At 39.5% G+C, this 27,414-nt stretch overlaps 1 protein-coding gene across 1 annotated transcript in view; it reads left to right on the top strand.

Annotated features, from left to right (window-relative positions):
* Positions 1 to 1,508: 1,508 nt before the first annotated feature.
* Positions 1,509 to 27,414, top strand: part of LOC126075793 (craniofacial development protein 2-like) — a 31,925-nt gene continuing 6,019 nt past the window's right edge. The window contains exon 1 of the mRNA XM_049883883.1: positions 1,509 to 26,902. Within this exon, the coding sequence (XP_049739840.1) occupies positions 13,992 to 15,191 (1,200 nt within the window). The 5' untranslated portion in view covers positions 1,509 to 13,991 and the 3' untranslated portion in view covers positions 15,192 to 26,902. The remainder of the gene's footprint in view (positions 26,903 to 27,414) is intronic.

Raw genomic sequence — 27,414 nt, 5'->3', positions numbered from 1 at the left:
TCAGAGTGTGTTGGCTGTTCTTGCAGCCTGTTTTCACTCTGTGTATGTGTCTGTGTGGAGAGAGAAGTGAGAGAGAGAAAGAGAGAATTTAGTGCCTTAAGGGTTTTTGTTTTTGTTTTTTTAAGGCATCTATTGTATGGAATGAATTAACTTCTGTCCTTTACATTTAGTATGGTACTAGTTATGTACCATCCTTGGAAGAAATGAGATAGTCATTCAAATAATTTTTTGGAAGAGTTTAATTTTCTTATGGATCTCCCATTGAGAAAGGCTGCTAGAAAACATATTCAAAGTGGCCTTGTCGCATCTGGATGTGTCATAGGTTTCACTGATATATTGAGATGTGTTAAGCTATTGTTTCTTAGCACTGAATATCACCCAATGCCATCGGAATAGTCTTTGAATAGACTTTGAAGACTAATTGGCTTAAATGCGAAGTCTGACTCAGCTACCTTCAGGCTGTCTGACTTAGGGAAGGTTACTTATATTCAGCTGTGATGTGTGGCTAATAATGCCTACCTTGCAGGGTTGCTGGGATGATGTCATGAGACAATGCATGTAAAACAAACCTCAGCACACAGCAAACACTCAACAAATGTTGTTACCACTGGATGTGGCAGTCCTGAGTGTCCCTCAGTAAAGGTTTCCTCTTGGGAGACTTAAGAATAACACAGAACCATTAGGCTTATCTCCTACTGAGCCATCTGCCATCAATTTTTCAGCTGCCCATCCGGGGACTCACTATGGCCGTAAAATAAAGGAAGCAATAAGTCTCCTCTGACCACTCAACTACTAAGATAAAGGGACTTGAAATTTTACACCCTCTAGGATAACACAGAGGAAGTGTTGTAATAGGGTACCCTGTTGCTGGTATAAAGACTGTTAGCTAAGGGAGAAGGGGTATTTTGTATGCCAGGGGGCTTACCATTATCCATTAGCATTATGGTCTTTTTGAGTACTTGTCATAACTGCGGTGGTGTTTTATGAAGGAATTAACCCTGAGTAGCTTTTACAGCAATAAAATAATATGCTGTTGAGGTCTTGCATGGATTTTACTACAGGGGGAGTGAGAAAATGAGATAGAGGAAAAGAAAAAAAAAAACAGAGGAAGATAGGCAGAGAGCTGTACACAGAGAAGAGGGAGAATAAATGTATATGATTCTATTCTCTTTTACTTAAACTAAATATTTTCTAAGTCTCTCTTTTCTTTTCAGAGTGTAAAAAAAAATTAGGGCCAGTGTTAATCCTTTTTTTAAATTAAAAATGTAACTGCTCTTTTCAGCTATAAAGCAATACATATTCATTTTACAAAATATAAAGGTATACTGAAGAAAAAATTTTTAATTCCTCATAACATTATTAACAAAACATAAACATTTGTAACATTTTGGTTCATTTCCTTCCAATATATTTTTCATTTATGTATGTGTATATCATATTGAAGATACAATTTTATATCTTGCTTTATTTGAGTTATGATTATTAAATGCATTTCTCTATGTCATTGACTCTTCTTTGAAAGATTCTTTTAACAATAAAATATGATCAATTCATCATACCATATTCAAGAATAAATTCCAAATAGTTTAGAGATTCAAATGTTATAAAATATACCTATACAATGCTGGAAACCCTGGTGGCATAGTAGTTAAGTGCTACGGGCTACTAACCAAAGCGTTGGCAGTTCAAATCCGCCAGGTGCTCCTTGGAAACCCTATGGGGCAGCTCTATCTGTCCTATAGGGTCACTATGAGTTGGAATCATGGGGTTGGTTTTTGGTTTTTATACAATGCAGAGGAAAACATGGATGAATTTCTCTATAGCTTGGCTGAAGGGAATGCTTTCTAAATATGACTTAAAATACAGTTGCAATAAAAGACTGATAAATTTGACTACTAAAAAATAAAAGTCTTTTGCATGACAAAAAACATAATAAGCAAAGTGAAAGGACAACTTGAGAGAAAATATTTGCAACGTATATCACAGATAAAGGACTAATTTCCCTAACAAGAACTTTTAAAGCTTAAAAAAAAATTTTAAATATCCTATAGAAAAAAATAGGCATACGATATAAGAAATTTAAGTAGAAATATATAAAAATGGTCCTTAAGCAATCAAAAGAACATTAAGATATTATATCTAACTCATAAGTGACAAAGAGTTAAAAGCTTGACAAGGCTAAGGGGAAACAGGCACTCTCAGATTGTTGATGGAAATGGCAAAAATGGTATAACCACTATAAAGGAAAATATGACATTCTCTAACAAAATTTGTTGCTTTTGTTAGGTGCAAAAGAGTCAGTTCCAACTCACAGCCATCCTATGTACAACACAACAAAACACTGCCCAGTCCTGTGCCATTCTCACAATTGTTATACTTGAGCCCATTATTGCAGCCACTGTGTCAGTCCATCTCATTGAGGGTCTTCCTCTTCCTCGCTGACCCTCTACTTTACCAAGCATGATCTCCTTCCCCAGGAATTGACCCCTTCTGATAACATGTCCAAAATACATGAGACAAAGTCTTGCCATCCTTGCTTGTAAGGAGCATTCTGGCTGTGCTCCTTCCAAGACAGATTTGTTTGTTCTTTAGCAGTCCATGGTATATTCAATATTCTTCGCCAACACCATAATTCAAAGGCGTCAGTTCTTCTTCCATCTGCCTTATTCGTTGTCCAGCTTTCACATGCATGTGAGGTGATTGAAAACACCATGGCTTGGCCAGGTGCACATTAGTCTTCAAGGTGACATCTTTGTTTTTTAACACTTTAAAGAAGTATTTTGCAGCAGATTTACCCAATGCAATGGGTCTTCTGATTTCTTGACTGCTGTTTCCATGGTTGTTGATTGTGGATCCAAGTAAAATAAAATCCTTGACAACTTCAATATTTTCTCTGTTTATCATAATGTTGTTTATTGGCCCAGCTGTGAGGATTTTTGTTTATGTTGAGGTGTAATCCATACTGATGGCTGTGGTCTTTGATTTTCATCAGTAAGTGCTTCAAGTCCTCTTCACTTTCAGCAAGCAAGGTTGTGTCATCTGCATAATGCTGGTTGTTAATGAGTCTTCCTCCAGTCTTGATGTCCCGTTCTTCTTCAGATAGTCCAGCTTCCTGGATTATTTGTTCAGCATAGAGATTGAATAAGTATGGTGAAAGGATACAACAATGACACACACCTTTCCTGATTTTAAACCATGCAGTACAAAACTACATATTTATCTTTTGACTCTGCTATCCCACTTCCGGAAATTGACCCTAAAAGTGCATCTCTAAGAATATGAAAATACATATGCACAAGGCTATTCTTTGCAACATTATTTATAATTACAAAATATTGGAAAACACCTGACTGCCCATAACAAGAAATTGGTTGAATGAACTAAGATGCAAACATACAATGGAGTAACATACAGCTATATATCTGGAAAAAGAGGAAGATCTCTGTGAATTGGTATGGAGGAGATTTTCAAGATTTGTTAAGTAAAAAAAAAAAACATATCTACAGTATGCTACCTGTTCTGAAAGAAACAAGGGGAAATAAGAAAACATCCTGCATTTATTACTGTTTAAATTAATTTTGCAAAAATAAAATAGGAAAGATAAACCACAAATTAAATAAAATAGATTGCCTATAAGGGTGGGGGGAAATGAGGTGGAAGAGATAGAGAAGGGAGTACATTTCTTTGATTATACAGTTTTGTATAGTTTGACTTTTGGAAGCACGTTGTATATATTTTTAAAAAATTAAATCAACAAAGATGAGGCAAAATTCCTAAAAATGAATGCAAACAGAAACAACCTACTGTATTTCAAATGAATACCATAATACACTGAAAGGGGTATTGGTGAAAATAGAAAATAAAACTAGTCCAAGTTATTTTTTAGCAACATGCTTTTAATATACTGTGGTAGGCAGAATTCTAAGAGAGCTTCCAAGATTCTCACCCCTTACTTTATAAACCTTGTATAATCTCCTCCCCTCGAGTATGGGAGGCACCTGTGATTTGATGGCATAGTCAGTCCCTTATTTATGTTGTATGAGCAGTAGGATATTTACTCCCATTAAGTTACATTATATAAGACTCTATCATAGCAGACTAGGGGGATTCTCCTGATGGCCTTGAAGGAGCAAAATGCCTATTGTGGAAAGGGTCACATGGCAGGGAACAGTGGGTGGCTTCTAGGGGAGGTGAAAACAGCCCCCACTTGACAGCCAGCAAGAGATCAGGAACCTCAGTTTTAAAACTCCAAGGGATCGTCAATTCTGCCAACAACCTGAATGAGCTTGAGAAAGAACCCCAGGCTCCAGATGAGAAACCACAGTGCAGACAACACCTTGATTTCAGCCTTCTAAGACCTTGAACAGAGAATCCAGATACACTATGCCTGAACTTCTGAAAGAGGAAGATAACAAATGGATGTTCTTTTAAACCACTATATTTGTGGTACTTTGTTATGCAGCAATGAAAACTAATACATAGACCCTCAATATGAAGAGAAAAAAAAGAAAAGAATGCTGATTTTGAACTCTTCTTATTAGGTTTGTTTTTCTTGGTCATATGAGTATAACAATTCTGAAACTTGCGTGTACTACAGGCTTGAACAAATGAGTAAATATATTGATGTTGTTGGAAGCCAAAGTTCTAGCTGCAGAAGAGGGAGATATGAATATGGAATGGAGGAAGACAAGGAACAACACTGGGGTTAAATTTGAATTGGGGATTTCAGTACAAACTCATGACTTCTAAAGTGCATATGTGTTAGAGCAGGGATATATTTTCAATATATATAAAATATAAAGCATCTAATATATTTATGCTTGCTCGGAAATCCTAGAAGCAACGTCAACCCAATAACAACGAACATATCTAGCACCCAGAAAGGAACACATTCATGTTGCTGTTGCCATTGAGTCAGCTCCGACTCATGGCAACCCCACGTACAACACAGAGAAACATCGCCCAGTTCTGTCCCATCTTTACAATGATTGGTGTGCTTGAGTTCAATGTCGTAGACGCTGGCTGTTTTGAGTCCCTTCCAGCTTCGGGAGCTCATCTGCCAGCACTGGGTCTGATAATATTCTGTTGTGATCCATAGGATTTTCATAGGCTAATTTTCAGACGTAGATCACCAGGACTTTCTTCCTAGTCTGTCTTAGTCTGGAAGCTTCACTGAAACCTGTGCACCATGGAAGACCCCGCTGGTATTTGAGATACTGTTGGCATAGCTTCCGGTATCATAGCAACATGTAATCCACCACAGGACGACAAACTGACAGATGGGTGGTGGAACACATTCATAGGCCGTTGAATGTGGTTTCCCAATCCTGTCCCATTAACTTGTGGTTTATATTTATATGAGATTTTGGCAAAAGGTTGACTGTCAGGCTTAGATTTTAGATTATTGTGATTATAACTTTTTTACGATTTTGTTTCTAATTATTTTAGCGGGTAATTGGTAAAATTTGCCATCATAAGCCATTTAAAAATGTTAACTACTGAGTTTTTTAGAGCAGTGTTCTGTGAAATCCCACGAGGTCTTTGTCATTTACAATCTTTATCTTTAGTAATGTCTTCTCTGGGTAAACCGTTAACCTCCTCTGGTTTTGATTACAGAACTAAATTCTTTAAATGAGTAAAAATTTAATAATTATAAAATGTAGGGTCTCCAAGCTAAACGTTTCAGAGAAGGCTCTAGTCCTCATTTTTTACTATAATAAAATAAGCAAATTTACAAGAATAAAAATGCCCCCACCCTGATACCACCCACACAACTTACGGCCATCTTTCTAATTTAAAGGTGGTTGGAAAGGACAGATAGGAGGTAGAGGCAAGAAAGAAATAACTTTCATTGAATTTGGTAATGTGCCAATTAATATTTAGGCATTTGAAGCATATTACATCCTTTAATCTAGTATCAATCATATCAGGGAGGTAGGCACAAATGACAAAAACTGAGACTCAAAGTGATTAAGTTAGTTTCTAAGGATTAATCAGAAATTGGATTCAGACTTAGGTATGTCTGACTGCAGAGTCCAGGGACTTTCCTTTTTCCCTCCATGCTTCTCTGCAAAGTCAACTTTAAGTTCATGACGGCAAAATATTAACAACAATGACTACTACCATTACTATTATTACACATGGAAATGTTTCATTAAAGCAATTGCTTCTTCTAACATAAAGCAAAAACAAGCTGAAACAATCAGTGATATTTCTGACAGGTGATACACTTAAAGCTACAATTCTCCCTAAATATTCCCAGCACATTCTTCTTCCTACAGTTGAATAGAGGTGAATTTCTAAGAGATAAATGGGGAAAAGAAACAATAGAACACAACTTAAATATTCCTGGATGTCAAAGATTTTGAAATCTTAAGCCTGATGATGAGGATGATATTGTCCTGGGACTTTCATGACAATAATTGGTAGCTGTTATAGCTTCCTGTGTGCCAAGTGTTGGTTGCGTATTAACTCATTTAAACCTCCCAACAATACTGTGGGTTAAGGGTACTATTATCCCCATTTTACAGATGATGAAGCACAGGTACACAGCCCAGCTTCAAAACCTAGGCCCACTGTATAACTGAATAGAAAAGTTAAATTACCAAAGGAGAGTTCTGTGTAATCAAAATTATGTTTTAGTAGCCAGCTTTTTCCAGAAGGAGGAATTATAGTGGCTAGAGCAAGAGGTTTAGAGTCGGGCAGACCTAAATTTGAATCCTGTATCTACCCTTTATTAGCTATGTGACCTTAGGCAACTTATTTAGCCCTCTCGGGCCTCATTTCTCATTTGCAAAATGGGTATTACCATAACTTTTCCCACAGGGTTATTATGAAAACTAAATAACACATGCAAACCTTAGTCCCTAGAGCGCAATAAATAGATACTAAATGTATTATTATTATGCCTCAGAATATTTTTTGAAATATGTCCAGATACATTTCCATGTCCTGTAAATCTTGTTAACTGGCAAGTTGACAAGGAAGGGGTTTAAGTATTTTGGAAGGGTAGCTACCTGGTAGAACAAGGAGATTGTTGCTTAGCTTTTTGTTTTCAAGATTTCAAGAGATTTCAAGACTGAAGACAGATAGGACCAGCAGCCTCTGCTGGATGCCACTTGAAGGAGCAGCCCCATCCAGCCACTGTGTGCTGGAGTTGATGAGGATTCAGAGAATTGGGTAGGTTTAAGAACCCCCATCCTTCCATCTAAGCCACACACTGCCAACCCCACACCCAAACCCCACCTTGGAGAAGAGCAGAATGAGGGGCTAGAATGCTGAAGCATTTACTGTTTTCCGAGCCAAATGACCAGAGATTGAATTGCCCAAAGAGATTTTAAATGATTAGGACAGACTAATGTTCCATCCTTGTCCTAATCATTTAAATTTGGACTACAACTTGTTTATTATTATTAATCTTTATAAAAATATATAGGACACAGCATTTGCCAATTCGACATTTTTTCACATATGCAATTCAGTTAAACCAACCTCTTCAATCATGTTGTGCAGCCATCACCAATATCCATTGCCAAATTTTTCCTCCCTATAGACAAAAACTCAGTGCTACCTATACAATGATTCCCCCCCATTCTCTACCCTTCCCACCCCAGGTAACCGCTATTAAACTCTAATCTCTATACATTTCCTTATTGTAGTTATTTGGTTTTTAGTTTTCTGTTCTTTAGTAGGGTAGGGGATTATCAAGGAAAGACAATCAACTGAGGTACTCAAAGAAACTACATCTGCTTTGTACATTTGTGTGAGGGATATTTTACACTTGCTATTTTTTATATTGCCAAAGAAAAATAAGCACCAAGAGTTCATTTAACAAGAATTCCAGACTTGGAAGACAAAAATCAGATTGGAGTAGGGGTCAGGATTATGTTTTCTGAGAAGATACATTATACAATTGCTAGATTTAGTTGGTGGACAGTGTAATTTTTCATTCTGGCTTACTTCCTATGTGAAGTTCTGAAATATTAGGAGCTAACTCATTCTCATTGGCCATAAAAATTACATGTTAAAGCCCAAGATTTAGTAACCTACATATCACTTCTGACTACTCGCTACTATGAAAATATACACCCAGCAAAAAATGGTCATATTTGATCTATTTCCCTATGAATATTACAAACGACAAAATCTTTGGCAGCCAGAGAAAGGAAAGAATTAAATCCACATCAACCTCTTCATCAGCAAGTAAAAGCCAAAAATAATACAACTGAAACTCTGGGATCAAAGAGTAGCAAGATGTGGGAGGCAGCCCATCACTGACAGGAGTCCAAGCCCCAGCCTCATCTCTGAATCGATGGACAGAGCGTCAGATGAGAGAAACCTGGACCATCCCTTGGCTGTGCCTCACCCTTAAGAAGGAAGAGACAGATGAAAAAGTCAAAGCAAACCTAGGATCACTGTGGTCTCAATTCAGCTTAAACTTACCCAAGACCATCTCTCTGCTCAGAATGATCATTTTCGCCCTGGCCAAATGAGACTAAAAAGAATGTCAGATGTTCACTTCAGTTCCTTTCCTGTTAACTGATTCTTTGCCTGGTACCAATGCTCCCCTTGTAGCTAGGTCCCTGATATCTACTGCCAGGCATCCTTGACGTTTAGTAAGGTCAAAAGAACAAAACTGTGCCAGGTGTAACCTTGTAAATCTACCCAACACCTCCTGCCTGGCCTTCCTTCGTTTGGTTTGTTCAACAGTAGCCCAATTCCAGAATATGATGCTCTAAATGACAAATTTATAAATAAACCTGTCCCGTGGGGTCTGAAAATGGGAACCACAACTAGAAACAGTCACATTACCCAGCTACCCAGTAGAGCATAATGCTGATTTTGTTGTGATATAGGAGACCTGTGTTACAGCCCTTGCTCTCACATTAACTAGCTGTGGGGCCTTGAGGAAGTGATTCAATCACTTTATTTGGTTTCCTAATTTGTAAAAAAATTAAAAAAAGAAAAGGAATCAGATTAGGGGGAATAAACAACACATAAATAATGGTAATATACAAGTACTTTCAATCTTTACAACAATTCTGTACAACAGGTGATAGTATCCTCAATATGTAGATAAAGAAATTGAGACAGAGGGGTCGAGTCTTCCCAAAAGCCGTAGAGTTAACAATTTACTGAGCCAGGATTTGAGCCAGTTCCATAAAACCTTAAAGTTCTTGCTCTTTCTTTCTCTTTTGAAAATAAAATTTTGATTACACAGACAAGAGTGTCTCCTTGTAAAAAATTAAAATGTCTCTGAGAAGGCAAAAGTCTCCTTAAACTACTCCCTACCTCCACAAGCCTTCTCATCTCACCATAAATAATCACTCTTACCATTTTAGTGTGTATCCTTTCAGACTTTTTCTATGCATTTATACACATACATGTAACCATAGAAAACATGTAATAGTGTTTATATATGTGTGTATTTTTTCTACCAAAAATGATGGTATCATTCTGCAGATATCTTTATGCAGTCTGCTTTTTCATTTAACAGTATGCCTTGGTGATCTAGCTATGTTAGTACATAGAAAACTATCTCACCCCTTTGAGTTCTGGATAATATTTCATAGCATGGAGATACAAGTTTATTTAGCCATTCCCCTACTGATGGATAGTCAGGTTGTTTGCTCTTAGCCCATGTCTCCAACATGCTGCTCTGTTCCCACCTTCCATAGATAAGTTCTACAGTCCCTTTTAGCTCTAAAATTCTGTGGCATCAAGGAACTGCTATGAGTATGAGTCTGAGGACATAATTTACTCCCAAATGACTCATTTATTAGGCAGTGAAATAGCATCAAATTGTGAAATATATGTTTTACCATTCTGAACACAGAGCCAAAGAAACAAAAAAGACACAAACAGGTCGGGCAGGCTAAATGACTCTCAGGTAACTAGAGAGAAACCTAGCTCAGTTTTTGTTCACTTAACTTTCTGACTCAAGGCTTTGCATGGATAATCTTGATGATAGCAATTTTATTCTGTAGTGGTTACTGAGGTATAACATGGTACCATGCTATATACTGGATACTACATGTATTATATTATTTAATTCTAGTGATAACATTTTAGGGTAGATTTTATTATCTCCCTTTTATTGATGAGGCAACTGAGGCTTAGAAGGGCTAAGTAATTCAGCCTCTAAACAGAGGTCACAAGCCAGTAATAGTACCAAGTTTTAAACCCAAATTGCTGACTTTAAAATTCTCTTTTTTTTCTACTGTCTGTAATCAATTCCTTTTAGCCTGAGTAAGTTCAGGAGGGCTTGGTTATAAAGAACAGGCTCCCACATGATGTAAAACTGTTAACACCCTGTCCCCTGCTTACTTCTTCACTCTTGTCCTAGTTCCGTCCCCTGCCCTAGCCCTGAATTGCTTGTAGTTCCACAGTCACACATTGTTGTCATTCATCTACGAACTTTTGCACATATTCTTTTCTCTTTCTGGAGCATTCTTCTACTCTCTGCCTGGGTAGCTCCTACTCATCTTTCAGCTCAAGCATAACTTCCTCCAGAAAGCGTTTGCTGTACCATCTCCACCAACACCCTTCCAAAGCTAGGTCCGAGACCTTCCAGGTACTCACATAGTACTTTGTATTCCCTTTTTTTTAAATCTTTCTTATAGCAATAAACATACAAATGATAAATATTTGTCACTTGCTTGCTTCCCTATTCTACACAGTGAGCTCCTTGAGAATACGAATGACATCTTGTTTGTAATTGAATCCCCAGTTCTAGCAGTGTCTAACACACAGTAGGTATTTGATGGATGATGAACAAATAAATATTAGAGTGATGGCAAAAATGAACCTGGAACTTAGCTCCATACATGCTGATGGCCCCAAGAAGGTCATTGCCAGCCTCCTTGGCCCTCCTAACTCCTCAACCCCTGAGCTTGCAGAAATTTTTCTCTGCATGATAACATAGGGAGATGGTGGCAGCTGGCATCAGGAAACCTGAGGCTAAGAAAGCCTGGGAACTTTAGAGACAGTCCCCAAAGACAAAACAGCCTTCCTTTGTTTGGATCCCAGGTTTATATTGTATGTAAAAAATAGGGCATTTCTGTAATCCACATGAAGCAGAAAGAAGAAAATGATAAGAAGGAGCCACAATTTATGGAGGAAAAATCGATTGATTGTAGGAGAAGAATAATGAAGATCTCTTGGAAAGTGTCAAGGAAAATGTATCACTCAATAGTTCTAAAGAACAAAAATCAAAAGATCCAAACCGGAATGTGGAGACATAAAACAGACTTTGCAGATGATAAATTGCTCTACTATATGCACATTTTCAGTTACAGATTATTTGAGGGAAAGAATTTGTTTATTCTAAGTTTGTCAACAAAGCTTTTGTTTTGACAGTTCAAAGAATGCATCAACTTTCCCCTAACGACTTTTGATGCCTCAAAATGTAGAAATTTGGGATTACAAAGGTTTAAAAATTATTCAAGGAGCTGGTTCCTACAACTTGTAATTATGCAACTTGTAATTATGCAATATTACAAAGAAAAAAAATAGAAAATGGCATCAGAAAGAAATTTACATTCCAGAAAGGGCCCATATCTCCATCTGATTATTTGATTACTATTCAAAACAATAAACCCATTGCTGTTGAGTCAATTCTGACTCACGGTGACCCCATGTGTTACAGAGTAGAAGTGCTCTGTATGTTTCTTGGCTGTCCTCTCTGTGAGAAGGAGTCCTGGTGGTGCAAATGGTTAAAAGCACTCGGCTGTTAACTGAAAGGTTGGCAGTTCCAACCCACCCAGGGGCTCCATGGGAAAAAGACTTTGCAATCTACATCCGTAAAGATTACAACCAAGAAAAACCTTTGTGGCAGTTCTACTTTGTCACATGGGGTTGCTATGAGTCAGAAGCCACTCTAGGGCACATAACAACAATCTTAACGGAAGCAGATCGTAAGACCGTCCTTCCAGCGATATGGTTGGGTGGGTTCGAACTGCCAACATTAGGTTAGTAGCGGAGCAAGAACCATTTGTACCACCCGGGGACCTTTGTTCAAAACAATAGAAAAAAAAATAGGTGGTAACAATTATAACCAATATTTAATTAGTGCCAACTATATGCTAACCACTGTGCTAGGTTCTGACATTGTAGTAGGAAGTAAAACAGATACATGTTGCCCCTGGATAGGTAGACATTAAACGGATAATTACAGAGATGTGTATATAATTATGAAGTTTAGCCAGAAAGGAGTTTTGAGGAGATAATAATAGGGGAGAAATTTTTCAGATAGGTAGCTAGGGAAGGCATCAGTGAGGAAGTAATATTTAAGATGGGACCTGAAGGATGAGCAAGAGGCAGCCAGGTGAGTAGTAGTGAGAAAAGAATTATAGGCAGAAGACACAGAATATGTAACTAAAAGTTGGAAAGAGCTCCTGCTCTGTCTGCTGTGTATTGCAGTGGCCTGGCTCCTACAGGTTGTTTTCCATGTTCCCTTGGCATGTGGCTCTAGAAGGGACTGGTGGGAGACTGGAAGGTGAGCAAAAGGGAGAAGCTAGGATATTTCTACCCCTTTTCTTTCTGGCTCAGGAAAGAATCTCCAGCAGTGGTGATGTGTCCGTGGCTTTAGAGTTTTGTGGCTTTGGCCTTTATTTTGGCCACAGGATCATTGGCTGAGGATGTGGTTCTCACAGTTGAATGGCCCTCCTTTTATCACAGGGGTGTGGTTGTGGTTACAAATGACCTAGTCTCTTCCTTCCAGAAGTTCATAAAGTTATAAGAAACTGAGAGGCTAACAGATTCTAACACAAATAAAAGCCCCATCCTTCTATTTTCCCACTAAAAGAGAAAAAGAAAAAAAAACAACAAAACAAAACAATGGCCCATTTCTGGAACATCTTGCAAACCTATAAAAGTTTTGGTCAGGGCAGCCAAGGTTTTAACAATGACTCACATAGTCAGAAAGCCACATGGAAGCAGCTGCCTAAATTTTTGTTTTTTGATGGCTAACAATAGTTGAAAGGAGCCCTGGTGGTACAAACGGGTAAGTGTTCAGCTGCTAACTGAAAGGTTGGCAGTACAAACCTACCCAGATTACAGCCAAGAAAACCTTATGGGGCTATTCTACCCTGTCATGTGGGGTAGCTATGAGTCGGAACTGACTTGAGAGAAAAAAATATATATATATTTTTTTTTCAACGACAATGGTGTGTGAAGAAGTCTACCCTTGACAAAGGAAAGTTGCATGACCTTCTAGTGATTTGAGTGTTTTTAGAAGTTGTGTTTTTTTATATAGATACATACATGTATATATGTAAATAGTTACCATTAATCAAGTGATAATTCTGTTCCAGACCCCATACTAGATACTTTACATGTATTATCTTTAATTTTTGTGGTAGATTAAAGTTACCCTCAAGGTACTTAGTATTATTATCTCCATTATATGGAAGAGACACTGAGATTCCACGACATTACACAACTTACTTAAGGTCCAAAAGATAACAGGTTGATGCAAATTCACATCCATCTGACTTTAAAACCCAGAGTACTGAACTGAAGTACAATATCTTCCTTTTTGCCGGTAGTCTCATAATAGCTCAGTTTCATGGTGAAATTAAGCATTGTGAAACTATGCATTGGATTATATCCAAATTTAATTACCATCAGTAATTGAACTAACACCCACGTGTCTGTCAGTTTGTCATACTGTGGGGGCTTGCGTGTTGCTGTGATGCTGGAAGCTATGCCACCCGTATTCAGATACCAGCAGGGTCTCCCACGGAGGACACGTTTCAGCTGAGCTTCCAGATTAGGAAGAAGGACCCGGCAGTCCACTTCCGAAAAGCATCGGCCAGTGAAAACCTTATGAATAGGAGCAGAATATTGTCTGATATAGTGCTGGAAGATGAGCCCCCCAGGTTGGAAGGCACTCAAAAGATGACTGGGGAAGAGCTGCCTCCTCAAAGTAGAGTCGACCTTAACAATGTGGATGGAGTAAAGCTTTTGGGACCTTCATTTGCTGATGTGGCATGACTCAAAATGAGAAGAAACAGCTGCAAACATCCATTAATAGAACATGGAATGTACAAAGTATGGATCTAGAAAAATTGGAAAAAGTAAAAAATGAAACGGAATGCATAAACATCAATATCCTAGGCATTAGTAAGCTGAAATGGACTGGTATTGGCCATTTTGAGTCAGACAATCATATGGCCCACAATGCTGGGAATGACAACTTGAAGAGGAATGGTGTTGCATTCATCATCAAAAGGAACATTTCAATATCTATCCTGAAGTACAACCCTGTCAGTGATAGGATAATATCCATACACCAAGTAAGACCAGTTAATACGACTATTATTCAAATTTACACACCAACCACTAGGGCCAAAGATGAAGAAATAGAAGACTTTTATCAGCTGCTGCAGTCTGAAATTGATCAAACATGCAATCAAGATGCATTGATAATTACCAGCGATTGGAACGCGCAAGTTGGAAACAAAGAAGAAGAATCAGTCATTGGAAAATACGGCCTTGGTGATAGAAACAATGCCACAGATCAAATGATAGAATTTTGCAAAACCAATGACTTCTTCATTGCAAATACCTTCTTTAACCAACATAAACGGCAACTATGCACATGGACCTTGCCAGATGGAACACACAGAAATCAAATTGACTACATATATGGAAAGAGACGATGGAAAAGCTCAATATCATCAGTCAGAACAAGGCCAGGGGCCGACTGTGGAACAGACCATCAGTTGCTCATATGCAAGTTCAAGCTGAAACTGAAGAAAATCAGAGCAAGTCTACAAGAGCCAAAATATGAACTTGAGTATATCCCACCTGAATTTAGAGACCGTCTCAAGAATAGATGTGATACATTGAACACTAGTGACCGAAGACCAGATGAGTTGTGGAATGACATCAAGGACATCATCCATGAAGAAAGCAAGAGGTCCTTGAAAAGACAGGAAAGAAAGAAAAGACCAAGATGGATGTCAGAGAAGACTCTGAAACTTGCTCTCGAACTTGGAGCAGCTAAAGCAAAAGGAAGAATTGATGAAGTAAAAGAACTGAACAGAAGATTCCAAAGGGCGTCTCAAGAAGACAAAGTAAAGTATTATAATGACATGTGCAAAGAGCTGGAGATGGAAAACCAAAAGGGAAGAACACGCTTAGCGTTTCTCAAGCTGAAAGAACTGAAGGAAAAATTCAAGCCTTGAGTTGCAATAGTGAAGAATATTAAACGACACAGGAAACATCAAAAGAAGATGGAAGGAATACACAGAGGCATTATACCAAAAAGAATTAGTCAATGTTCAACCATTTCAAGAGGTGGCATATGATCAGGAACCCATGGTACTGAAGGAAGAAGTCCAAGCTGCTCTGAAGGCATTGGCAAAAAACAAGGCTCCAGGACTTGATGGAATATCAATTGAGATGTTTCAACAAACAGCTCTGGAGGTGCTCACTCGTCTATGCCAAGAAATATGGGAGACAGCAACCTGGCCAATTAACTAGAAGAGATCCATATTTATGCCTATTCCCAAGAAAGGTGATCCTACCAAAAGTGGTGGGTACTTGGTGCCAATTCCAGCTCACTGGCAGTGGTTCACTAGACTGCTGTGCAAAACAAGCTTCTGGTGTATAACCAGCAGAAAGGTATTCTGTGATATCTGCCATGACTTTGGGAGTATAGATGGTATCTTAGTCATCTAGTGCTGCTATAACAGAAATACCACAAGTGGATGGCTTTAACAAAGAGAAATTTATTTCCTCACAGTAAAGTGGGCTAAAAGTCCAAATTCATGGTGTCGGCTCCAGGGGAATGTTATCTCTCTCTCTGTTGGCTCTGGAGGACGGTCTTTGTCCTTAATCTTCCCCCAGTTGAGAAGCTTCTCAGGTGCAGGGACCCCGGGTCCAAAGGACGCCCTCTGCTCCTGGTGCCGTTTTCTTGGTGGTGTGAGGTCCCCAACTCTCTGCTTGCTTCCCTTTCCTTTTATCTCCTGATAGTTAAAAGGTGGTGCAGGCCACACCACAGGGAAACTCCCTTTACATTGGATCGGGGATGTGACCTGGTAAGGGTGTTACAATCCCACCGTAATCCTCTTTAACATAAAATTACAATCACAAAATGGAGGACAACCACAGAATACTGGAAATCATAGCCTAACCAAGTTGATACACACGTTTTTGGGGGGACATAATTCAATCCATGACAGATGGGTGCACCAGGAACCTCATACTTGCCTTAGCAACCTATTGCTGGTACTGCAAAATGCCTGATTACTTTGAGTTTCCTTCTTCTACTGGACTTTCCAGGCCAGATTCTCTTCTTTCCTAACACTTAGAAGGAAAAGAAAGTCTAGTTTTAGTCTTCCTTTTCCAGACTATTATCTCAAACCCTCACAGAACAAGTCATCAGAATACATGACACTGAATGTATAGTTAGGAAATTTATTGTTTTCTTTCTTGGACTATAAAGCTAAGAAGAAGAAAAGAGGGGAGTTAAATAATATCTGCTCATTGAGCACACAGCATGAATGGTCTGACACTATAGACACTAGACCTGGAAAAGCATTTATTAAGGGAAACTTACAGAAGCAAGAATAGGAGCAAATGTGTGGTTCCACCTTTGTCTCTCTCTGTCTGGGACAGTGCAAAGTGATCTACTAGGGGACAGCAATCCAGTCTCTGTGGGCCAATACGGGGCCTGCTTAGGAAAGCATCAGTATCTCTTCTGGTATGGTGAAGGCCTGGAATCCATGCCTTACTGAATGTAATGGATTGAATTGTGTCCCCCCAAAATATGTGTCAGATTGGTCAGGCCATGTGTGGTTGTCCTCCTTCTGTGATTTTCCCATGTGGTGTAAATCATCTCTGCCTGTGGTTAAAAACGAAATGTTGCCCATTTCTGTGCCACCACCTTTTGTCTTACAAGAGATAAAAAGAAAGGGAAGCAAGCAGAGAGTTGGGGACCTCATACCACCAAGAGAGCAGTGCAGGGAGCAGAGTGTGTCCTTTGAACTTGAGGTTCCTCTGCTGAGATGCTCCTAGACCAAGGGAAGGTGAATGACAAGGACATTCCTCCAAAGCTGACAGAGAGAGAAAGTCTTCCTCTGGGGCTGACACCTGAATTTCGACGTCTAGCCTACTAGACCGAAAGAAAATAAATTTCTCTTTGTTAAAGCCATCCACTTGTGGTATCTCTGTTATAGCAGGACTAGATGACTAAGACATTGAATTTCCCCTGTTCTGCCATCTCAGCATTCATGATTGGGGTAGTATCACATTGTCCCTGTATGATCAGGTCCAAGTCTTGCATTTTCAGGTATATGATGTGTAGAATCTTCGCCTCCTCAGTATCCTCTCATAATGTTTGCCAAATGGTCACACCCTGCAGGAAGCCAGCTCCCACTCTGGGAAGCATACAAGGGTTTGTTGTTAGTTGCCGATGAGTCAGCTCCGACTCATGGTGACTTTATGTATAACAGAAGGAAATGTTGCCCACTTCTGTGCCGTCTTCATGATTGTTGGTATGTTTGAGCCCATTATTGCAGCTATTGTGTCAGTCTATCTCATGGAGGGTTTCCCTTGTTTTCCCTGACCTTCTACTTCACCAAACTTGATGTTCTTTTCTATGGATTGGTCTTTCTTGATGACATGTCCAAAGTAAGCAAGACAAAGTCTCGCCATCGTTGATTCTAAGGAGCATTCCCATTTTAGTCTTCTTTTAAGACTGATTTGTTTGTTCTTCTGACAGCCCAGGGTATATTCAATATTTTTCCTAGCAACACAATTCAAATGAATCAGTTCTATCTTTTTCATTGTCCAGCTTTCACATGTGTATAAAGCAATTGAAAAGACCATGGCTTGGCGCAGGTGCACTCTAGTCACTAAAGATTCATCTTTGCAAGGGGTTAGTCTCAGCTAGATTAATAAAATGGAACTCTTGAAGATAGACATCTTACACTTTAGTGAGCTGAAATGGACTGGTATTGGCCATTTTGAATTGGAAAATCATATAGTCTACTATGCTCAGTATCTTAGTCATCTAGTACTGCTAAAACAGAAATATCACAAGTGGATGGCTTTAACAAAGAGAAATTTATTCTCTCACAGTCGAGTTACAAGTCCAGATTCAGAGTGTCAGCTCCAGGGGAAGACTTTCTCTCTTTGTCATCTCTGGAGGAAGGTCCTTGTCCTAAATCTTCCCCTAGTCCAGGAGCTTCTGAGGCACAGGGACCCCAGGTCCAAAGGATGCACTCTGCTCCTGGTGCTGCTTTCTTGGTGGTATGAGGTCCCCAACTCTCTGCTTGCTTCTCTTTCCTTTTATCTCTTGAGAGATAAAAGGTGTTGCAGGCCATAATACAGGGAAACTTCCTTTACATTGGATCAGGGATGTGACCTGGTAAGGGCAGTTACAATCCCACCCTAATCCTCTTTAACATAAAATTACAATCACAAATTGGAGAACAACCACAGAGTACTGGGAATCATGGCCTAACCAAGTTAATACACAAATTTTGGGGGAGACATAATTCAATCCATGAAACTAAGAATGAGAAATTGAAGAGGAATAGCATCATATTCATCCTCAAGAAGAACATTTTAAGATCTCTCCTGAAGTATAACTCCGTTAGTGATAGGATAATATCCATATGCTTACAAGAAAGACCAGTTAATAGAACTATTATTCAAATTTACACACCAACTACTAATGCCAAAGATGAAGAAATTGAAGATTTTTACCAACTTTTCAGTCTGAAATTGATCAAACATGCAATCAGTACGCATTGATGATTACTGGTGATTAGAATGCAAAAGTTGGAAACAAACAAGAATCAGTAGTTTGAAAATATGGTGTTGGTGATAGAAGCAAAGCAGATCATATAATAAAATTTTGCAAGACTAACGATCAATTCATTGGAAATGCATTTTTTCAACAACATAAAAGGTAACTATATACATGGAACTCGCCAGATGGAATACATAGGAATGAAATCTACATCTGTGGAAAGAGACAATGGAGAAGTTCATTATCATCAGTCAAAACAAGGCCAGGGGCTGACTTAGGAGTAGACCATCCATTGCTCATATGCAAGTTCAACTTGAAGCTGAAGAAAGTTAAAAGAAGTCCACGAGAGCCAAAGTATGACTTTGAGTATATTCCACCTGGATTTAGAGACCATCTCAGTAACAGATTTGAAACATTGAACACTAATGACTGAACACCAGATGAATTGTGGAATGACATCAAGGACTGCATACATGAAGAAGGAAAAGGTCATGGAAAAGACAGGAAAGAAAGAAAAGACCAAAATGGGTATGAGAAGAGACTCTGAAACTTGCTCTTGAACATAGAGTAGCTAAGGTGAATCAAAGAAATGAAGTAAAAGAGCTGGACATAAGATTTCAAAGGGCGGCTAGAGAAAGCAAAGGAAAGTATTACAATGACATGTGCAAAGACCTGGAGTTAGAAAAACTAAAGGAAAGAACATGCTCAGCATTTCTCAAGCTGAAAGAGCTGAAGAAAAAATTCAAGCCTTGAGTTGCAACAGTGAAGGATTCTATGGGCAAAATATTGAACGATGTAGGAAGCTGTCATGGATTGATTTGTCTCCCCGAAATATCTGTCAACTTGGTTGGGCCACGATTCCCAGTATTGTGTGGTTTTCCTCCCGATTGTGATACTAATTTTATGTTAAAGAGGATTAGGGTAGGATTGTAATACCCTTACAAAGGTCACATCCCTGATCCAATGTAAAGGGAGTTTCCCTGGAGTGTAGCCTGTACCACCTTTTATCTTATAAGAGATAAAAGGAAAGGAAAGCAAGCAGAGAGTGGGGACCTCATACCACCAAGAAAGCAGTGCCAGGAGCAGAGCCTGTCCTTTGGACCTGGGGTTCCTGTGCAGAGAAGCTCCTAGTCCAGAGGAAGATTGATGACAAGGACCTTCCTACAGAGCCAACAGAGAAAGCCTTCCCCTGGAGCTGATGACCTGAATTTGAACTTCTAGCTACTAGGCTGTGAGAAAATAAATTTCTCTTTGTTAAAGCCATCCACTTCTGGTATTTCTGTTATAGCAGCACTAGATAACTAAAACAGAAGCATTAAAAGAAAATGGAAGGAATACACCGAGTCATTGTATCAAAAAGAACTGGTCGACGTTCAAACATTTCAGGAGGTAGCATATGATCAGGAACTGATGGTATTTAAGGAAGAAGTCTAAGCTGCACTGAGGCAGTAGCAAAAACCAAGGCTTCAGGAATTGAAATACCAATTGAGATGTTTCAACAAATGGGTGCAATGCTGGAAGCGTTCACTCATCTATGCCAAGAAATTTGGAAGACAACTACCTGGCCACTGACTGGAAGATATCCATATCTGTGCCCATTACAAAGAAAAGGGATCCAACAGAGTGCGGAAATTAACGAACAATATCATTAACATCACACATATGTAAAATTCTGGTGAAGATAATTCAGCGTAATATCAGCAGTACATCAACAAGGAACCACCAGAAAGTCAACCTGGATTCAGAAGAGAACATGGGACAAGGGATATCATGGCTGACATCAGATAGATCTTAGCTGAAAGGAGAGAATACCAGAAAGATGTCTGCTTGTGTTTTATTGACCATGCAAAGGCATTCAACTGTGTGAATCATAACAAATTATGGATAACATTGAGAAGAATGAGAGTTTCAGAACACTTAATTGTACTCACGTAGATCCTGTACATACAGCAAGAGACAGTCGTTCGAACAGAACAAGGGATACTGAGTGGTTTAAATTCAGGAAAGGTGTGCATCAGGGTTGTATCCTTTCACCAAAAAAAAAAAAAAAAAAAAAATCCATTGCCATCGAGCTGGTATTGGACTCATGGCAACCCTATTGTAGTTGTTGTTGTTAGGTGCCGTCAAGTCGGTTCTAACTCATAGCGACCCTATGTACAATAGGATGAAACACTGCCTGGTCCTGCACCATCCTTACAATGTTGTCATGCTTGAGCCCATTTTTGCAGCCACTGTGCCAATCCACTTCATTAAGGGTCTTCTGCTTTTCCATGACCCAGTACTTTACCAAGCATGATATCCTTCTCCAGGGACTGATCCCTCCTGACGACATGTCCAAAGTATGTAAGACACAGTCCTTGCTTCTAAGGAGCATTCTGGTTGTGCTTCTTCCAAGACAGATCTGTTCGTTCTTTTGGCAGTCCATGGTATGTATATTCAATATTCTTCACCAACACCAGAATTCAAAGGCGTCACTTCTTCAGTCTTCCTTATTCATTGTCTAGCATATGACGCGATTGAAAATACCATGGCTTGGGTCAGGCGCACCTTAGTCTTCAAGGTGACATCTTTGCTTTTCAATACTTTAAAGAGGCCTTTTGCAGCAGATTTGCCCAATGCAATGTGTCTTTTGATTTCTTGACTGCTGCTTCCATGGCTGTTGATTGTGGATCCAAGTAAAATGAAATCCTTGAAAATGTCAATCTATTCTCTGTTTGTTATGATGTTGCATATTCCTCCAGTTGTGAGGATTTTTGTTTTCTTTATTAAAAAAAACCACAAACATACTGAAGGCTGTGATCTTTGATCATCATTGATAAGTGCTTCGAGTCTTCTTCACTTTCAGCAAGCAGGGTTGTGTCATCTGCGTAAAGCAGGTTGTTAATGAGTCTGCCTCCAAACCTGATGCCCCATTCTTCTTCATATAGTCCAGCTTCTCAAATTATTCGCTCAGCATACAGATTGAATAGGTATGGTGAAAGAATAGAACCCTGACGCGCACCTTTCCTGACTTTAAACCACTTGGTGTCCCCTTGTTCTTTCTGAACAACTGCCTCTTGATCTATGTAAAGGTTCCTCATGAGCACAATTAACTGTTCTGGAATTCCCATTTTTTGCAATGTTATCCATAATTTGTTATGATCCACACAGTCGAATGCCTTTGCATAGTCAATAAAACACAGGTAAACATCCTTCTGGTATCCTCTGCTTTTAGCCGGGATCCATCTGACATCAGCAGTGATATCGCTGGTTCCACGTCTCTTCTGAAACCGGCCTGAACTTCTGCCAGTTCCCTGTGTATATACTGCTGCAGCCGCTTTTGAATGATCTTCACCAAAAGTTTGCTTACGTGTGATATTAATGATATTCTATAATTTCCATATTTGGTTGGATCACTTTCTTGGAAACAGGCATAAATATGGATCTCTTCCAGTCAGTTGGACAAGAAGCTGTCTTCCATATTTCCCATAGTGCTACATCCATTTGTTGAAACATCTCAATTGATATTCTGTCAATTCCTGGAGCCTTGTTTTTTGCCAATGCCTTCAGTTCAGCTTAGACTTCTTCCTTCAGTACCATCGGTTCCTGGTCATATGCTACCTCTTGAAATACTTGAACGCCGACATTCTTTTTGGTATAATGACTCTGTATATTCCTTCCATCTTTTGATGCTTCCTGCATCGTTCGATATTTTTCCCATGGAATCCTTCACTATTGCAACTCAAGGCTTGAATTTTTTCATCAGCTCTTTTAGTTTGAGAAATGCCGAGCATGCTCTTCCCCTTTGGTTTTCTATCTCCAGCTCTTTGCACATGTCATTATAATACTTTACTTTGTCTTCTGGATCTGCCCTTTGAAGTCTTCCGTTCAGTTCTTTTACTTCATCATTTCTTCTTTTTGCTTTAGCTGTTCGATGTTTGAGAGCAAGTTTCAGAGTCTCTTCTGACATCCATTTTGGCTTTTCTTTCTTTCCTATCTTTTCAATGACCTCTTGCTTTCTTCATGTATGATTCCACAACTCATCTGGTCTTTGGTCATTAGTGTTCAATATGTCAAATCTGTTCTTGAGATGGTCTCTAAATTCAGGTGGGATATACTCAAGGTCATAGTTTGGTTCTCGTGGACTTCCTCTGATTTTCTTCAGTTTCAGCTTGAACTTGTGTATGAGCAATTGATGGTCTGTTCCACAGTCAGCCCCTGGCCTTGTTCTGACTGATGATATGGAGCTTTTCCATCGTCTCTTTCTACAGATGTAGTTAATTTGATTCCGGTGTGTTCCATCTGGTAAGGTCCATGTGTATAGTCATCGTTTATGTTGGTGAAAGAAGGTATTTGCAATGAAGAAGTCATTGGTCTTGCAAAATTCTGTCATTCGATCTCCGGAATTGTTTCTATCACCAAGGCCATGTTTTCCAACTACCGGTCCTACTTCTTTGTTTCCAACTTTCGCGTTCCAATCACCAGTAATTATCAATGCATCCTGATTGCATGTTTGATCAATTTCAGACTGCAGAAGCTGATAAAAATCTTCAATTTCTTCATCATTGGCTTTAGTGGTTTGTTTGTGAATTTGAATAATAGTCATATTAACTGGTCTTCCTTGTTGTTGTTGTTGTTGTTAGGAGCCGTTGAGTCAGTTCTGACTCATAGTGACCCTATGCACAACAGAACGAAACACTGCCCAATCCTGAGCCATCCTTACAATCGTTATGCTTGAGCTCATTGTTGCAACCACTGTGTCAATCCACCTCGTTGAGGGTCTTCCTCTTCTCCGCTGACCCTGTACTCTGCCAAGCATGATGTCCTTCTCCAGGGACTGATCCCTCCCGACAACATGTCCAAAGTGTGTAAGACGCAGTCTCACCATCCTTGCTTCTAAGGAGCATTCTGGTTTTACTTCTTTCAAGACAGATCTGTTCATTCTTTTGGCAGTCCACGGTATATTCAATGTTCTTCACCAACACCACAATTCAAAGGCATCAATTCTTCTTCAGTCTTCCTTATTCATTGTCCAGCTTTCACATGTATATGATGCAATTGAAAATACCATGGCTTGGGTCAGGTGCACCTTAGTCTTCAGGGTGACGTCTTTCCTCTTCAACACTTTAAAGAGGCCCTTTGCAGCAGATTTACCCAATGCAATGTGTCTTTTGATATCTTGACTGCTGCTTCCATGGCTGTTGATTGTGGATCCAAGTAAAATGAAATCCCTGACAACTTCAATCTTTTCTCCGTTTAGCACGATGTTGCTCATTGGTCCAGTTGTGAGGATTTTTGATTTCTTTATGTTGAGGTGCAGTCCATACTGAAGGCTGTGGTCTTTGATCTTCATTATTAAGTGCTTCAAGTCCTCTTGACTTTCAGCAAGCAAGGTTGTGTCATCTGCATAATGCAAGTTGTTAATGAGTCTTCGTCCAACCCCAATGTCCCGTTCTTCTTCATATAGCCCAGCTTCTCCTATTATTTGCTTCCTTGTAGGCATATGGATATTATTCTATCACTGACAACGTTGTGCTTCAGGACAGATCTTGAAATGTTCTTTTCGACAATGAATGTAATACCATTCCTCTTCAAGTTGTCAATCCCAGCATAGTAGACTATGTGATTCAAAATGGCCAATATCAGCCCATTTCAGCCCACTAAGGCCTAGAATATTGATGTTTATGTGTTCCATTTCATTGTTCATGATTTCCAATTTTCCTGGATTCATAGTTTGTACATTTCAGGTTCCAATTATTAATAGATGTTTGCAGAAGAAGGACTCAGCAGTCTACTTCTGAAAAGAATTAGCCAGTGAAAACCTTATGAATAGCAGCAGAACATTGTCTGATATAGTGCCGGAAGATGAACTCCCCAGATTGGAAGGCACTCAAAAGACGACTGGAAAAGAGCTGCCTCCTCAAAGTAGAGTCGACCTTAATGACATGGGTGGAGTAAAGCTTTTGGGACCTTCATTTGTTTATGTGGCATGACTCAAAATGAGAAGAAACAGCTGCAAACATCCATTAATAATCGAAACTTGGCATGTACCAATAATTGGCGACCCTATAGGACAGAGTAAAACTGCCCCAACAGGGTTTCCAAAGAACGAACCGTAGCTTTGAACTGCCAACCTTTGGGTTAGTAGCTGTCGTAGCTCTTAACCACTGCACCACCAGGGCTCCATCCTTCCACCTTACTTATTCAGTCTATGCTGAGCAAGTAATTCGAGAAGCTGAACTATGTGAAGAAGAATGTGGCATCAGGATTAGGGGGAGACTCATTAAGAACCCACAATATGCAGATGACACAACCTTGCTTGCTGAAAGTGAAGAGGACTTGAAGCACTTAATGATGAAGATCAAAGACCACAGCCTTCAGTATGGATTATACCTCAACAGAAAGAAAACAAAATCCTTACAGCTGAACCAACAAGCAACAACATGATAAGTGGAGAAAATATTGAAGTTGTCAAGGATTTCATTTTAGTTGAATCCACAATCAACATCCATGGAAGTAAAAAAAAAAAAAAAGGAAGTAGCAATCAAAAAATGAAAAAACCTCTTTAAAGCGTCAAAAAGCAAAGATATTACCTTGAGGACTAAGGTGCACCTAATTGAAGCCATGGTGTTTTCAATCACCTCATATGCATGTGAAAGCTGCAAATATACCATGGACTATGAGAACAAACAAATCTATCTCAGAAGAAGTACAGCGAGAATCCTCCTTAGGAGCAAGCACAAGACTTTGTCTGAAGTGCTTTGGTTGTATTATTAGGAGGGAGCATTCCCTGGAGAAGGACATTATGCTTGGCAAAGTAAAGGGGCAGTGAAAAAGAGGAAGACCCTTGGCGAGATGGATTGACACAGTGGCTGCAACAGTGGGCTCAAACATAGCAATGATTGTGAGGATGGTGCAGGACCAGGCAGTGTTTCATTTAGTTGTACATAGGGTCACTATGAGTTGGACCTGACTCAACGGCAGCTAACAAAAACAACAACTGTCTCAGATAAACTAATCTTTACTTCTCACTGCAGCGTAAAACTGAAGCCCTCTAAACCAAAAAAAAAAAAAAAAAGGCCAATTGCAGTCAAGTCAATTCCAGCTCACAGTGACCTATGGAACAGAGTAGAACTGCCCCATAGGGTTTTCAAGGAGCGGCTAGTGGATTCAATGGCCAGCCTTTTGGTTAGCAGCCAAGCTCTTAACCACTGTGTCACCAGGGCTTCTAAGGACCTGCTAAGTTTGAGACAATGTTTGCCAACACAGCAACTGTTTTGGCATATAGTGCTTGTATTGTTACCCTGTTGATCAAAGGAAACTGAATGAATTAGAAAAAGCCGTAATTTCATGAATCAGTGTCATTCTCTCAAGTCTTAATTCTTGGTAGTTTCGTTGCATACAAATATGATCCTTCCAATAGGCTGGTCTCTCAGCTCCTTTGAATTCCTTTCTTGTCCTGCACCGCACCTCAGCCACTCACTCCTAGAGTTGTACTGTAAATCTTATTGTGTATTACTAACTGCCACTCCTTCATAATGTCTATTTCACTACCCTACCTCTTGTCTTTCCAGTTCACTCCCTCTAATGTTCATCCCTGCTCATCGGGACTTCCAGTTCATTGATCCTAGAACATTTTCCTGGTCCCTCACCCCAGTCTCACTTCCCTTCTTTCCCAGCTTAAAATCTGTGACCACCACTATCATATTTTCTGTGTGTACATTCAATTCCTTGCTCCTCTCTCACTTTGTCATGTTAACTTGACAAAACACAACCCTAGTTAAATCTAACTCTCCACCTAGTCTATACGGCATCTGGCTGAAGAAAAACACACTACCCTGTGATTGTTAGCTGCTGTTGAATCAGCACTGACTTATGGTGAGCCTGTGCACAATGAACCAAATGCTACCTGGTCCTCTGCTATCCCCATGATGGGTTGAGGATCAGACCATTATGATCCATAGAATTTTCTTTGGTTGGTTTTTAGAAATGGATCCCCAGGCCTTTCTTCCTAGTCCATCTCAGTCTGGAAGCCCCACTGAAACCTGTTCAGCATTATACCAACACACAAACCTCTACTGACAGACGAGTGGTGTCTGGGCTTGAGGCGCATTGGCCAGTAATCAAACTGGGGACTTCTGATCTCCTGAAGGGAAGGTGAGAATTTTACCACTGAACCACCAATGCCTCCCTCTGATTACTCCCACTTTAAATTCATGACTACAAACATCAATGGGACTCAATGCTGCCTGGAAATCTCATTTTATTTCTTTGGTCCATTCACCATTCTACTTTCCTAAACAGCATTTTCCCACCTTTTTTTCTTTCCTCAAACCTTCAACACACCTCCTTTCTCACCCTTGTCCATAGGTGATGACCTTCCTTCCTACCTCCTTGAGAAAGCTGAAGAACTCAAAAGAGCACTTTCTTGGACCCCAACTGCACATTTAGCCCATTGCAGCATCTACACCCATATACTCTGCCTTCCTCCCGCTTACTAGAGATGAACTATTCATGCTCCTATCCAAAACCAACACCTCCCACCTCCACATGTGTGTTGATCTCAGCCTCTCTCATACATACACAAGAACATCACTTCAGCTAATTTCCCCTTCTTCTGAAGCATTAATTTTTTCTCTTTACTAGATGATTCCTAAAACTGCTAAATA

This window comes from Elephas maximus, chromosome 4 (assembly GCF_024166365.1).
Source record: "Elephas maximus indicus isolate mEleMax1 chromosome 4, mEleMax1 primary haplotype, whole genome shotgun sequence".
Lineage (NCBI taxonomy): Eukaryota > Metazoa > Chordata > Mammalia > Proboscidea > Elephantidae > Elephas > Elephas maximus.
The sequence above is the reverse complement of the archived record's forward strand: the minus strand, read 5'-3'. Positions and strand labels throughout refer to the sequence as shown.